This window comes from Antennarius striatus, chromosome 9 (genome assembly GCF_040054535.1).
Source record: "Antennarius striatus isolate MH-2024 chromosome 9, ASM4005453v1, whole genome shotgun sequence".
In the NCBI taxonomy this organism is placed as follows: Eukaryota; Metazoa; Chordata; class Actinopteri; order Lophiiformes; family Antennariidae; genus Antennarius; species Antennarius striatus.
In genome coordinates, this window is record NC_090784.1 from 24,812,702 (window position 1) to 24,828,655 (window position 15,954).

General features: G+C 50.6%; 3 protein-coding genes across 3 annotated transcripts; 1 reads left to right on the plus strand and 2 right to left on the minus strand.

The window, feature by feature from the left end:
- Positions 1-548: 548 nt before the first annotated feature.
- Positions 549-1,633, plus strand: gbp (glycogen synthase kinase binding protein). Its single transcript, XM_068324156.1, has one exon. It carries the CDS (start codon positions 794-796, stop codon positions 1,250-1,252), a length of 459 nt encoding a protein of 152 aa, XP_068180257.1. The 5' UTR covers positions 549-793; the 3' UTR covers positions 1,253-1,633.
- A 5,707-nt stretch (positions 1,634-7,340) lies between these two features.
- On the minus strand, positions 7,341-10,538 carry kcnv1 (potassium voltage-gated channel modifier subfamily V member 1). The gene is made up of 3 exons (XM_068324741.1): positions 10,252-10,538; positions 9,349-10,034; positions 7,341-8,114 (listed from the first exon to the last, which is right to left on the minus strand). The coding sequence occupies exons 1-3, from the start codon at positions 10,536-10,538 to the stop codon at positions 7,642-7,644; spliced, it is 1,446 nt and encodes a 481-aa protein (XP_068180842.1). The 3' UTR covers positions 7,341-7,641.
- Positions 10,539-13,449: 2,911 nt separating this feature from the next.
- On the minus strand, positions 13,450-15,076 carry LOC137601308 (tripartite motif-containing protein 16-like). The gene has a single exon (XM_068323454.1). The coding sequence runs from the start codon at positions 15,015-15,017 to the stop codon at positions 13,824-13,826; it is 1,194 nt and encodes a 397-aa protein (XP_068179555.1). The 5' UTR covers positions 15,018-15,076; the 3' UTR covers positions 13,450-13,823.
- Positions 15,077-15,954: the final 878 nt, after the last annotated feature.

Here is a 15,954-nt window from a genome sequence, read left to right on the forward strand (position 1 = left end):
ACACACACACACACACAGACACACACACACACACACACACCTTCACATACACACAGACACACACACAGACACACACACACCTTCACATACACACAGACACACACACACACACAGACACACACACCGACACACACACACATGCACACACCTACACACACACACACACACCTACACATTCACACAGACACACACACACACACACACACACAGACACAGACACACACACACACACACCTACACATACACACAGACACACATACACACAGACACACACACACACACACCTACACATACACACAGACACACACAGACACACATACACACACACACACACACAGTCCGGCTCCGGACTGACTGATTGTTGGATCGCTACCGGAACCGAACCGGTTCTGTTTGTTTTCGGTTAGCGGTTACGTAATGTCCGTTTGAAAGGGGCGGGGCCACAGGCGTGAGGCGGGCGGGGGGGGCGTCAAACACACACACACACACACACACACACACACACACACACCGTTTGGAATCCCGACCCCCCCCCCCCCGTGGGACGTGAACCGGACCCACCGGGACGACCTCCGGTAAACGTGAGCAGCGTGTTTCTCTGTGCTCTCGTGCGGGGGTGGAGCCTGATTGGTTCCTCCCCCCAGACTTGGTCCGGTCCACGCGTCACCCTTTGTTTACAAACCAGTCGGTGCACCGAGCGGCGTGGAGCGCGCGCGACCACCGGAAGCTTCACCCACCACGAACCCACGCAGGACCCTCACCGGGACCGGGACCGGGACCCCGCCCCCCCATCATGCCCCGTCGGAAGGACAACTACCTCTTCCTGGAGCGCGCCGTGACCGCGGACCCGTCGGACGTGGACGCGCTGGTCACGCGCATCGGCGAGGCGCTGCAGCTGACCGGAAACACCGGCGGCCACGCGAGCGCCGTGTCCGTGTCGTGTCTGCACGGGCTCACCGGCGGCCCCGGGGGGGTCAAGCCGGTCCTGGGCGGCGGCACCGGGGCGCACCGGAGCCGCGGCCACCGGGGCGGCGGCAGGCCGAGCCCCTACAGCCTTCCCAGGGCGACCGACCGGGACTGGGAGCCGCTCAAACCGTGGAACCGGAAGCGGCTCCCGGCGGAGGAGGACGACCCGCACCGGCTGCTGCAGGAGCTCGTGCTCTCCGGTAACCTGATCAAGGAGGCCGTGCGGCGGCTGCAGTTCTCCGCGGACCGGGGGGACTTCACGGACACTCCACGCGTGTCGTGCTGATCCCGGGACGGGACTGTCCACACAGCCCGGTAGGAGCGGCACCGGGAGCTGTTCTGGTGGATCTGGGGTCTCCCCCCTCCTACCCGGACTAGACCTGAGTTGTAATGAGGACGGGGGTCCCTCAGGGGAGTGGGGATCTGGTTGTTTTGTTTACAACCGACAGAGACAGGAGCCCCACTCCCCCCCCCCCCAGGGTCACGTGGCCCCCTGGTACTCCACCTGCGGACTGAGTGCAGGTGTTTTGTGTTCATTTGTTCAGAGTCACGTGATGCTTCGTAACGAAGCCTGAGATCCGCCCTGATTCCAGGGTGTGTGTGTGTGTGTGTGTGTGTGTGTGTGTGTGTGTGTGTGTGTGTGTGTGTGTGTGTACCAATAAACCGTTACCGGAACGCTGGCTCCAGTGTGTGTTGCCATGGTAACGGTAAGACAGTAACGGTATTGAATTGAATCCATGTTCCTCTAAGAGGATATGTTAGAGTGACCCTGATCAAGTACAGGTATGTGAGAGTGAACCTGATCAATAACAGATAAGTTAGACTGAACCTGATCAATAACAGATATGTTAGAGTGAACCTGATCAATAATAGATGTTAGAGTGAACCTGATCAATAACAGGTATGTTAGAGTGAACCTGATCAATAACAGATAAGTTAGACTGAACCTGATCAATAACAGATATGTTAGAGTGAACCTGATCAATTATAGATGTTAGAGTGAACCTGATCAATAACAGATATTTTAGAGTGAACCTGATCAATGACAGGTATGATAGAGTGAACCTGATCAATAATAGATTTGTTAGAGTGAACCTGATCAATAACAGATATGTTAGAGTGAACCTGATCAATAACAGATAAGTTAGACTGAACCTGATCAATAACAGATATGTTAGAGTGAACCTGATCAATAACAGATATGTTAGAGTGAACCTGATCAATGACAGGTATGTGAGAGTGAACCTGATCAATAACATATGTTAGACTGAACCTGATCAATAACAGATATGTTAGAGTGAACCTGATCAATAATAGATGTTAGAGTGAACCTGATCAATAACAGGTATGTTAGCGTGAACCTGATCAATAACAGATAAGTTAGACTGAACCTGATCAATAACAGATATGTTAGAGTGAACCTGATCAATTATAGATGTTAGAGTGAACCTGATCAATAACAGATATTTTAGAGTGAACCTGATCAATGACAGGTATGATAGAGTGAACCTGATCAATAATAGATTTGTTAGAGTGAACCTGATCAATAACAGATATGTTAGAGTGAACCTGATCAATAACAGATAAGTTAGACTGAACCTGATCAATAACAGATATGTTAGAGTGAACCTGATCAATAACAGATATGTTAGAGTGAACCTGATCAATGACAGGTATGTTAGAGTGAACCTGATCAATAACAGATATGTTAGAGTGAACCTGATCAATAACAGATAAGTTAGACTGAACCTGATCAATAACAGATATGTTAGAGTGAACCTGATCAATAATAGATGTTAGAGTGAACCTGATCAATAACAGATATTTTAGAGTGAACCTGATCAATAACAGGTACGTCAGAGTGAACCTGATCAATAACAGGTATGTTAGAGTGAACCTGATCAATAACAGGTATGTTAGAGTGAACCTGATCAATAACAGATGTTAGAGTGAACCTGATCAGTAACAGATATGTCAGATTGAACCTGATCAATAACAGGTATGTTAGAGTGAACCTGATCACTAACAGGTATGTTAAAGTGAACCTGATCAATAATAGATGTTAGAGTGAACCTGATCAATAACAGATATTTTAGAGTGAACCTGATCAATAACAGGTATGTCAGAGTTAACCTGATCAATAACAGGTATGTTAGAGTGAACCTGATCAATAACAGATGTTAGAGTGAACCTGATCAATGACAGGTATGTTAGAGTGAACCTGATCAATAACAGGTATGTTAGAGTGAACCTGATCAATAACAGGTATGTTAGAGTGAACCTGATCAATAACAGGTATGTTAGAGTGAACCTGATCAATAACAGATGTTAGAGTGAACCTGATCAATAACAGGTATGTTAGAGTGAACCTGATCAATAACAGGTATGTGAGAGTGAACCTGATCAATAACAGGTATGTTAGAGTGAACCTGATCAATAACAGATGTTAGAGTGAACCTGATCAATAACAGGTATGTTAGAGTGAACCTGATCAATAACAGGTATGTTAGAGTGAACCTGATCAATAACAGATGTTAGAGTGAACCTGATCAATAACAGGTATGTTAGAGTGAACCTGATCAATAACAGGTATGTTAGAGTGAACCTGATCAATAACAGATGTTAGAGTGAACCTGATCAATAACAGGTATGTTAGAGTGAACCTGATCAATAACAGGTATGTTAGAGTGAACCTGATCAATAACAGGTATGGGGGCGCCACCTACCGGCCGTCAGTCGGGGTCTCGTGAGGACGCGCCATGTTCTTTTTTTTAAAGCAGCCACTAATCAGTGAAAGGGGTGTGTCCGTGTGACGTCAGGGAACGGCTCTGAAACCACGTGAGCCCAGTGTCACGAGCCTCATGAACTTTAATTACCCTAATTATTGATAAACTTAATCTGACACACGCGCGCGCTCATACACGCGCGCGTCTATAAAATTTAAATGACGTAAATATAATACAGATGAATCTGTCAGGACCCATAAGTCACCGCGGTGCAACGATGAAGATGAAGATGAAGCAGCTGGTTGGTTTCAGCATCGAGTCTCGCCTCAGTGATGACCAGCGGCAGCCGCGAGGGGGCGCCAGAACGACGGAGTCCGACCGGTGAGGGCGGAGGGTTCTCAATAACTGCCGATGGATCAATACATCAATAGATCGATCGATATAGGTATATAGATTAGAGATACGTATATAAATACAGGATAGATAGATAGATAGATAGATAGATAGATAGATAGATAGATAGATAGATAGATAGATAGATAGATAGATAGATAGATAGATAGATAGATAGATAGATAGATAGATAGACAGACAGGAGGAGCCACTGAGGAGGGGGGCCAGGAGCCACTGAGGAGGGGGGCCGGGAGCCACTGAGGAGGGGGGCCAGGAGCCAGGGTGCGTTGGTAGCTAATGCCACCGTGCTAGCTAACTCCACTGTGGTAGGTAACCCTACCGTGCTAGCTAACACCACCATGCTAGCTAACTCCACTGTGGTAGGTAACCCTACCGTGCTAGCTAACACCACCATGCTAGCTAACTCCACTGTGGTAGGTAACCCTACCGTGCTAGCTAACACCGCCATGCTAGCTAACTCCGCTGTGGTAGGTAACCCTACCGTGCTAGCTAACACCACCATGCTAGCTAACATCACTGTGCTAGCTAACTCCACCGCGCTAGCTGGTGCTGACATAAAGCATTCTGTCTTTATGGTCCTGAGCACCTGAGAGCAAACCAATGACACGACGGCAGCCTGGAGTCCAGTGCTACATCAGCTAGCATTAGCTGGCATCAGCTAGCATTAGCTGGCATTAGCTCTGCTCAAGGCTAACTTTTCTTATTGTTGTCAGATCAGTTGTTATTGTTTGTGTTTTGCTAGCGGGGGGCGCTAACGCTCACTATTGTGTGTGACGCTCGTCGACCCACTTATCAGACCGTCTGTCCCTGAAGGACACGAGGCACGTTTAAGTGGGGGGGCGGCTGGCCTGGTTTCCCCCCCTCACCTGGGAATGACCTGCAGCGTTGTCCTTGGAGTTGTCTCCACCCCCCCAAACGGCTCCTGCACAGCAGAACTGGGCCAACGATTCCTGGACCGGGGGGGCGTGTCCTCAGCTCGTCATGGGGGCGTGTCTTTAGCTCGTCATTGGGGTGTGTCCTCAGCTCACCGTGGGGGTGTATCCTCAGCTCGTCCTCTGGGGGTGTGGCCGTTGTTTCAGAGCAGCTAATGCTAGCTAACAGGCTGTTTGCAGAGGTCCATCGGCCGTGGGGGGGTGAGGGGGGCACCATGACCCCGGGTCACTGCTGGAGTCTGATGCGTTGCAGGCTGTGGTTCAGCGGGTGTGTGCTGCTCTGGGCGAGTGGGGGAAGGGTGAACTTTTCCTTCATGGGGGGAAGGGGTAAAGGTCGGGTGCGACGGAGCCTTCAGGCGTCTGGGGACATTAGAAAGAACGCTCTGGCCTGCAGGGGGGCGACCTTTATTTCAGTACCGGGTCAAAGAGACAACACCAGAGGAACGACCCCACCAGGTGCAACTGACAAAGGTCCTCTATGGGGGGGTCCTACCAGGAACACGACTGGTAAACTGAAAACACCATAATAGACTGCATTGTGGGAAACATCTAGAGGGTTAGGTCATTAGCATGAGGTTCAGGGTCAGGATTAGGGTCAGAGTCAGGGTTAGGGTTAAGGGTCATGGTTAGGGTCCGGGTTAGGGCTAAGGGTGACGGTTAGGGTTAAGGGTCACGGTTAGGGTTAAGGGTCATGGTTAGGGTCCGGGTCTGGGTTAGGGCTAAGGGTCACGGTTAGGGTTAAGGGTCACAGTTAGGGGTAGGTCTTAGCATGATGTTCAGTGTCACACATAGGATCAAGTCTGGTATCTGGATGCTACGTGACGCTAGCATCACTCTGGGTCTAATTCTGGTGCATACATGCTAACACTAGCTGCCGCGGCTACGTCTTTACATACATGCAGCGCTTTGAACCGGAGTGTTTTAACAATCGTTTTGTTCCGAACAGAAACAGAATTATAACGTTTCCGGTTTTGCGTTCCACCATAAACTGACGTTCTTGAACCGGTTAGAACAAAACAACAAAGTTCCTGAACCGGTTAATAACGTTCCTTTTAATATAAATATGGAGGTTCCGTATTTTCCGCACCATTAGACGCGATTAAAGCCTTAAAATGTCCCAAAAACCAACGCTGCTCCTTCTGACATGAAGCGTCTTCTGTGTTCACTGAGTTCACCAATCTGTAGAAATGTTTCTGTGACGTCAGTCAGAGATCCTCCAGACCGACCACTGTCCACCGAGAGGACGTATTACGTCACTACGTACGCCGGCAGCGATGGACCAATCAGAGGACGTGACGCGAGGCTCCGTCCGGCACACCTCCGGTAGGTACCGGTATGGGGGGATACCGGGACTGGACCGCAGGTGTGCTGGTAACCACATCTGATTGGCTGAAGACCCCCGACGATGACGTCAGCGATGGATGAGAGACGTGAACACAGGTTTACCAGGACTGGGGGCAGTGCAGAGGAGTTACCCCCCCCAACAGGTGGAGGATTGTGGGTCCTGGACTAACGTGTCTGCTCAGACTTCTGTCCGATGTTTCTCTAAAGCATCATTACCGGACAGACCCCCGGAAACCAGCCGGTCAGCGGGGGAGAAACTACCGACAGATTCAATGCAGACCGGAGACGAGGACTTCAGGGATTTACTACACATTTATCACTAAATAAAGACATAGAAACATTTAAAAATAATGTCGGTGTGTTTCTTAAATTTAAACACGTAGTACAACACAGTCCAACCAGTCAGCTGTTTGTTCCGTTAACAACCATGAACCAATAATGTGGGCCGTGTGTAAAAGTAGAGAAATAAACTCCGTTATTTAGACGGAGCCTCTTCAACAAGGAGCTGAATGGGGCTCAAAACACGGAAACTGAAGGACTTTAAATAGGAAACTAAAACAATTAGTTTATATACGATATTTTTAATTTAAATTTTTTTAATTTTTAATTTTATATACTGGTTTGATCCCCGAAGGGAAATTAAGAAGCACACTCTAGCTACTGATTACAAACACATGCATACATATATGTGAGTACAGGCCCCTGTATCACACACACACACAGGGGGGCCTGTAGGCATGCAGGGGGGGTAGAGTGGCAGGCAGCTCCTTCTTGGTGCGCCTCAAATGAGCAATTTGTAAAGGGACAGCACCTTGCTCAAGGGTGCCTCGGCAGTGCTCCGGAGGTGAGCTGACACCTCCCACTGTCAGCTCACCTCCGGGTATTTTTGGGGGGGTGGGAGCGGGAATCGAACCGCCGATCTTAAATCATAGGACGACCAGCTGTACCGCCCGCTTTACCACTGAGGCACTGCCGCCCCTAGACTATAGACTATAATTATAGATATGCCCCCACCCTCCAGTAAACAGAACCACAGCACTACACCTCTGCTTTATGACAGTTATATCATGGAGTTCAGGCTTATGCCTCCTACTTAGACACTACATGACATTAGAACAGAATAACTCCCACCAGGTCATTTATTGCTGAACAACAGATCTTCATTGTTCTTCTCCCATAGCTCAGTATTACTACAAACGCTGGCAGTACGGGAACACACTGCTCTGAAGATGACTGCAGCCACTGAGTTCATGTCTAAATCATACATGTTCAGACTGACACGCTGAGTGTTCACCTGTAATGATTACGTGGTTCAGGTTCACGCCCTCTGCGGAGCTCCTCTCCCCGACCGACCCTCGAGCCCACCTCCTCAGCGCGTGGCGGCGCTGCTGCGATGCCTCCTCCCCCCTCAGGGAGCGGTAGCAGGAGGAGAAGCGCTCGTTGATGACGGCGATGGGCAGCGCCAGGACCAGGATTCCGGATAGGATGCAGACGAAGGCCAGGAGCTTCCCCCCCACGCTGTCGGGGCGCACGTCCCCGTACCCCACCGTGGTCATGGAGGTGGTCGCCCACCACCAGGCCATCGGGACGCTGGTGAAGGTGCTGGCAGGAAGGTGGTACTCCAGGGTGAACGCCACCGTGGAGAAGATGGAGATGCCCACCCCAAAGAAGAGGAGCAGGACGCCCACCTCCTCGTAGCACTGGGCCAGGGTCAGACCCAGGGACCGCAGGCCTGGAGGCACAGGAGACAGGAGACACAGGTGACACAGAAACACAGGAGACATGGGAGACACAGGGGAGACACAGGAGACAGGAGACAAAGAGACACAGGAGACAGTAGACACAGAGACACAGGAGACACAGAGACACAGGAGACACAGGAGACAGGAGACAAAGGAGACACAGGAGACAGGAGACACAGAGACACAGGAGACAGTAGACACAGAGACACAGGAGACACAGGAGACACAGAGACACAGGAGACACAGAGACACAGGAGACAGTACACACAGAGACACAGGAGACACAGAGACACAGGAGACACAGAGACACAGTAGACACAGAGACACAGGAGACACAGAGACACAAGAGACACAGAGACACAGAGACACAGGAGACAGTAGACACAGAGACACAGGAGACACAGAGACACAGGAGACAGTACACACAGAGACACAGGAGACACAGAGACACAGGAGATACAGAGACACAGGAGACAGTACACACAGAGACACAGGAGAGACAGAGACACAGGAGACAGGAGACACAGAGACACAGGAGACACAGAGACACAGGAGACACAGGAGACACAGAGACACAGGAGACAGTACACACAGAGACACAGGAGACACAGAGACACAGGAGACAGTAGACACAGAGACACAGGAGACACAGAGACACAGGAGACACAGAGACACGGGAGACACAGAGACACAGGAGACAGTACACACAGAGACACAGGAGACAGGAGACACAGGAGATACAGAGACACAGGAGACACAGAGACACAGGAGACACAGAGACACAGGAGACACAGAGACACAGGAAACAGGAGACACAGAGACACAGGAGACACAGAGACACAGGAGACACAGAGACACAGGAGACACAGAGACACAGGAGACAGGAGACACAGAGACACAGGAGACACAGAGACACAGGAGACACAGAGACACAGGAGACAGTACACACAGAGACACAGGAGACACAGAGACACAGGAGACAGTAGACACAGAGACACAGGAGACAGTAGACACAGAGACACAGGAGACACAGAGACACAGGAGACACAGAGACACAGGAGACACAGAGACACAGGAGACAGTACACACAGAGACACAGGAGACACAGAGACACAGGAGACACAGAGACACAGGAGACAGTACACACAGAGACACAGGAGACACAGAGACACAGGAGACACAGGAGACACAGGAGACATTCGTGAAGCGTGACTTCCTGTTTACCTGTGGAGTGGCGCCCCAGCTTCAGCATGCGGAGCGCCCTCAGGAGGCGGAGCACCTGTACCACGCGGCCTACGTTCTCCAGCTCGCCGCTGCCGCCCTGCAGGTTGTCCAGCGCCAGCGTGAGGTAGAAGGGCAAGACGACCAGCAGGTCGATCAGGTTGGGAACACTCCGGCTGAAGCGCCACTTGTCCCTCACGCAGCAGAACCGCAGCGCCAGCTCGGCAGAGAACCACGCTACGCACACGTACTCCAAGGCGTCCAATAGCCGCGGTGCGCCGCCACCAACGCCCCCGACGCCCCCGACGCCCCCGACGCTGGTGCCCCCCCCCCAGTCCAGTGAGATGAGCGTCATGTTGACGACCGACAGAAGCACGAAGGACACGGACAGCGTGCCGAAGGCACGAGCCGCCGGCGACGACTCGGGTTTCTCCAGCACGTCCCACAGGTGGCGCCGGAGAGCCGGACAACAGGCGCCCGCAAAGTCTTCCTCCTCGCCCTCGCCGGCTGGCGCTCGCCACCCCTCGAGGCGGCACCGCTGCCCTCGGTGGCGGCGGTAACGCCCGCGGCAGCAGGAACCAATGCGGCGCTTGCTGATGCCCCAGTACTGGATCTCCTGCAGGAAGGAGGACACACACAGCTCCTCCCTCAGGTGCAGGTGACCCGTCAGGTAGAAGTTCACCACATACCTGTCAGGAGAAACAGGGCGGGACACTGTTTCACAACAACACCCTAAAACTGGAGGCCACGCCCCTCCTGGCGTCTCTCAGGTGAGGCGGCCCGGGTACCAGAACACCATCATCCTGGTCATCTCATGCCGAGCGAGCGTTAGCGCTGTAGGCTAGCATAGCACACATGCTAATCATTCCAGCTAGTGGGGACACACTGACTAGCGGCGCCACCTACTGGAAGGTCTGCGCGCTGCGGTCGAAGAAGAACTCGTTCTCCAGGAAGTCGACGTCGTCGCAGAGCTGCAGCGCCGCCTCCTGGCTGCAGCAGGCCAGCTTCCCCAGACGGGACTCCGGGTGGGACGCCAGCAGCTCCCGCGGCAGCGTGTAGCGACCCCCCCCCACGTTGATGGTGAAGACAGCGACCGCTTCCCCGAAACAGGAAGCAGTCATCTCACTGAGGAACGGCGGGGAGCTGCTGTCGCTCAGGAGCGATCCCGCCTCACAGCTGGAGGGGTGGCTCATGGGAGGGCGGGGCGGAGGGGTGGGGTGGAGGGGAGTAGTGGATGGGTGGGGTGGAGGGGCAGGGCAGAGGGGAGGGGCGGGGCAGAGGGGCGGTTTTACCACCAGGACTCACTACAGGACAGCTGAAACCCACAAAGAACACACATTAAACGTCCAGGGAACCGTCTGGATCCAGATCACCACCGGGTCCATCAGGTTCAGTGGTGGTCTAGACCAGGTCCATCAGGTCCGTGTGTGAAACGCCTCAAACCGGATCCGGCTTGACAGGAATGGATTTAAGAAGCAGCAGACAGACAGGTTGTTGATGTTTATAGAACCCACAGACAGGTTGTTGATGTTTATAGAACCCACAGACAGGTTGTTGATGTTTATAGAACCCACAGACAGGTTGTTGATGTTTATAGAACCCACAGACAGGTTGTTGATGTTTATAGAACCCACAGACAGGTTGTTGATGTTTATAGAACCCACAGACAGGTTGTTGATGTTTATAGAACCCACAGACAGGTTGTTGATGTTTATAGAACCCACAGACAGGTTGTTGATGTTTATAGAACCCACAGACAGGTTGTTGATGTTTATAGAACCCACAGACAGGTTGTTGATGTTTATAGAACCCACAGACAGGTTGTTGATGTTTATAGAACCCACAGACAGGTTGTTGATGTTTATAGAACCCACAGACAGGTTGTTGATGTTTATAGAACCCACAGACAGGTTGTTGATGTTTATAGAACCCACAGACAGGTTGTTGATGTTTATAGAACCCACAGACAGGTTGTTGATGTTTATAGAACCCACAGACAGGTTGTGATGTTTATAGAGTTGGGGTTCAGGTCGTGACCCGTCTTTCTGTCCAGTAGGATCACCTGACATGAAGGTGTCGCAGCGCCGTCTCACAGCTGAAGTCAGCTGACCCAGAGAAGGCGTGACCTTCAGATCGCCACGACGCCACAAATAAACAAACAAACATGGACTGAAGGTGTCAACAGTCACATGACACCAGCTGACACGTCAGATGTTCTCAGTTTGGTTCATGGTTTTCTTCTCATCACCTACATTGTGATCATTGTGTAACATGGGTCAGAGATTCAGTCATATGTGCCCCATCCAGACCTGAAACACTGACCCCCCCCTCGTTGTTTTAAACAGGCTCAGATCCGTCATTAACAGGATGCTTCTGAAAGCATTCGTTCATTCACAGTGGAGGAAGTTGAACAGTTTTACAAAAAAGAATATTTCTGCTAACCTTAACGTGAGTGAGATCACACAACAGGGTGGCTTGCCCGCCCCCCCCCCCCCCCCCCCGACATGAGAATATTCTGAGTGGTGCATCACTGAATGTCGTAGTGCTGCAAGAAAATATGTCAGGTTTGTCTTCAGGGCTGTGAGGCGGGTAGTCACCTGATCGACCCGGTCAAGCACAGACGTGACACCCCCATAAAGACGCAGCAGAGACGACTTGCCCCGATGACGTGACCCGACCTGATCGACCCGATGACGTAACCCGACCTGACCCTACCCGACCCGATTAACCATACCTGATAGACCCGACGACGCGCCAACACAGGTTTCAGTCCAGACACCGAATAGATTCCACTGCAGTGATTCTCTGAACAATCCCATGATGCCAAGCAGGAAACACAGGAAGAAGAGATGTCTGCAACTGTTCAGAGAGACAGGAGGAGGAAGACAAGGGGGAGAAGGAGGAGGGAGCTCCAGCTGTTGGCTGCCTGCTGGATAGAGCAGAGTGTCGGAGCTGAATAATGACCTACAGGAGGAAGAGGAGGAGGAGGAAGGGGAGTGGAGGAGGAGATGAAGAGGAGGAACTCATACCCCTTATGTCTGTTGCCATGATTAAGCGCTATATAAATAAAACTTGATTGAATCAGGAAACCAGTGCAGACTTCACTGGTGGTCCTGGTGGTTCTGAACTTCATCACCTCCATCTGTGAGCTGCTGCCACTAAACTGACGCTGCTTTCTGTTTGGCCTCAGTGGATTCCCATCAATGGATTCCCATCAATAGATTCTGATCAATGGATTCTGATCAGTGGATTCTGATCAGTGAATTCTGATCAATGAATTCTGCAGCTTGGGATGCTACCCCTCCCTTCCCCGGTTGCTGTCTTTCCGGGCTGTCCTCTGTCTCTCCAGTTGTCACCACACTTTTGAGGTTGGCATCCAGCCTCTTCCTGGCAGCCAATGGCTTTGCCATGATGGATTAGTTCTATTATACACCTCTTGGTGCAACCTGGACACATCATCAGTGATTCTCCCGGCCTCATAGGGTGTTTCGGGTCTGAATCAGACACCCTCCTCCCGAATAGTCTGTGGAACACAACAATGGATTTGACAGGTTGACTGGGCTCCTATGTCCCCAGATCTCAGCCCAATCAAGCATTTGTGGAACAAGCTGGACAAATAAGTCCAATGCACGGAGGCCCCACGTCAGGACTTAGGACTGAAAGAATCTGTCAAACGTCTGGATGCCAGACACCACCACAGACCTTCAGAGGTCTAGTGGAATACATGCCCTGAAGGTCTTGTCAGCAACAGTGTGTCCTTCACGATACCAGACAGGTTGTCATACTGTTATAGCTGATACTGAATTTGGTACCATTTGGCAGGACCAATGCTCTAGCAGTATTCCATTGACTCACAAAATGGCAGACTAATGGTGAGGGCCCCATTGAGATCTCTTACTTGAACAGTTGGAGTGAGTTTTGAAGAAATATATGAAAATCTGTGGTACAGAAGTCTATACAACGAAAGGAGATTAGCAGAGTTCTAGACTCAAATCTGGAACCCTGGAACCTGCTAGTGTTTAGAACAAGGTCTATATTGGTTGGGGCTCGTGGACAAGGTCTACTGGGTGGTGCCAAGAGAGAATATCTACTGGTTGGTGCCTTTCTCGGGGACACATAAGCTGTGCCCTGGCTGGAGGCAGACGGGCCCTTCTCCAGCCACGAGTCCACACTGTATATTTGTATGGGTTGGAACTTGGGTCGGGAACTGGCTCAAGTCCCAACCCACACAAAAATGAGTCATTAGTCAGCCCCGCCTGGCCATCAAAGAAGCATTTCACTATTGTTACTGTGATGTATCGGTAAGGTTTTATTGTCACTTAGAGAAACATCGGTTCAGCTAAGCACAAGTCACAGCGCCAACAGCAATGCCTTCAGGCTACAAGACAGACCAACAATGAGAGGAATTCAGAGCAATATATCATTATTTACGTTGATTGACAGGTGATTATGAGAAGGAATCTTCAAAGGGACCACAACTACTCATTTGAATATATTCCTGAAGGGACTTCTGTCTCTTTCAGTTGACACAACTCAGCAGTGGTTCCGTAGAAACAAGGACGAAGTCCAGCATAGAGAGGTTTTGTGAAGGTGGTCTGGACTCTGTGGAGAAGAGTCATCAGTTGAGAGACGCTGTAGAAGGCCAGAACTCCAGCAGTGTGGTCCAGGTACACTCCTACCCTGGAGGACCACGGACCTGAGACTGGAGTCACCAGCGTGTTGTGATAAAACTGATAATTATCACTGTTACAGTATAACATCCAAGATTGGTCATTTCGTCCAAACAAACTTTCGTGTTCTCCCCCGTCTCTGGTGATATTCTTGTACACGACTGCGACACCACCTTCTCCATCTCCCCAGTCCACCTCCCAGTAACAACGACCAGTCAGACTCTCTTGACTCAGAACCTGACCATAGTAGGTGAACCTGTCTGGATGGCTAGAATAACCCTGACGTTCTCTCATCAACATTACTTTTCTGTTGTCCTCTGATAATAACAGCTGGGTGTTGGCCGTGTTCGGGTCCAGTGTGATCTCACGTGAATACTTGAAGAATTCAGATCTGGTCTTGGGTTCTGGTTCTGACAGTATAACTGCAGGTAGACTCACTGAGATGTCTGTCCATCCCTCGCTTAGGACGTCGTGGACTTCATCTCTGAGCTTTGACACAACCGCTGCCACATCCTCAAAGTATCTCAGAGGATGGATGCCAATGTTGGACGAGTGTCTCGGGTCACTGAGGAGACACTTCTCTAGAAGCTGGATGTGATCTTCTGTGGGTGGGAGCTGCTCCACCTCAGCGTCTATCTTCTCCAGCTCCTCGATCTCCTTCTCCTTCCTGTTCTGAAGTTCTTTGACTCGACCCACTTCCTGTTGCTGCTGGGATCTGACCTGCTTCTTCACGTCATGTCGTCTTTCCTCCATGAGGCGGATCAGCTCGGTGAAGATCTTCTCACTGTCCTCCACTGCTTGATCAGCAGAGCGATTAATAGCCTCCACCTCCTGTTGGAGCTCCTTCACGTATTTCTGTCTGTCCTGGATTCTCTGCTGTACGTCTCGTTGACTCACCTGGAGGTGATTCTCACAGGAAGGGACAGGAGACACCTGGACAGCTTCAGGTCCAGCATAGCAGTGATCACCAGCAGCCAGTCTGCCTTCTTCTTTCTGAGCCATTTCACCTCTCAGTGGTAGAAACTGTCTGGTGTCACCTCCTCCTGTCAGATCTGTTTTAAGCTGCGAGCTCATGGACGTCACCAAATGTTAGTTACACCCATGTTCATACAGTGATTACCAAAGGAAGAAGGAAGGAGATCAACGGGTAGAGCTGGTTGTGTTTGATAGAAGAGGACATTCCATGAAGAGGAGCAGCTCTGTGAGCCTGAAGAATGTTTCCTCATTCATGATGGAGCCTCACTTCAAACACGTTCTATTGTGGCTTGAATCGTAAAATGATCCACTTTCTAAGTCCTTAGTTCCTCCTGTGGACAGTCCACTGGACAACTGGGAATGTCCGGCTGATCTAACCCTTCAGTGGGGCCTTGTCATTGTTGATATGGGCATCCACATGACAAAGGACTCTGTGATTCTTCCCGCAGATAATGAGAGACAAATGTGGCTCTTTGGGTTGTGCCCAAACGATGGGCCCTCTCCTAAGCTTGGCTTCTTAACTGATCAGGGCCCTGATCTCCTTGATACAGGTATGGTACCCTGACTTCAGTTTTTGGCCTCAGTGGGGTATTATAACCGGCCTGGCTTGTCACCTAGGACCAATCTGCCGTGAAAGCCTCTAAAAAGGTTTACATCAAAGAAGTCCATCATTTGAATCTCTGAATCAGGAAGAACAATGTGGTTCTCTTCCAGGTCGTTGAGTGCTGGAACAACTGGTTTTACCCAACCAGTCGACATACGGTTTGTGGACTTGGAAAAGTCATAATGTTGCACACATGATCCAGGATTAGTGCAGGAAATTTAAGGCAACTCTGTAAATCTGAAGTTGATGTGTAAAAAAACAAACAACTCTTGTCAGGTAAAGGAAGTAACATTTCTCTCAGACTGGAGTACAAGCAGGAAGTGGCAAGAAAACAATTCAGGAAAGTCTTGGTATTGTGCA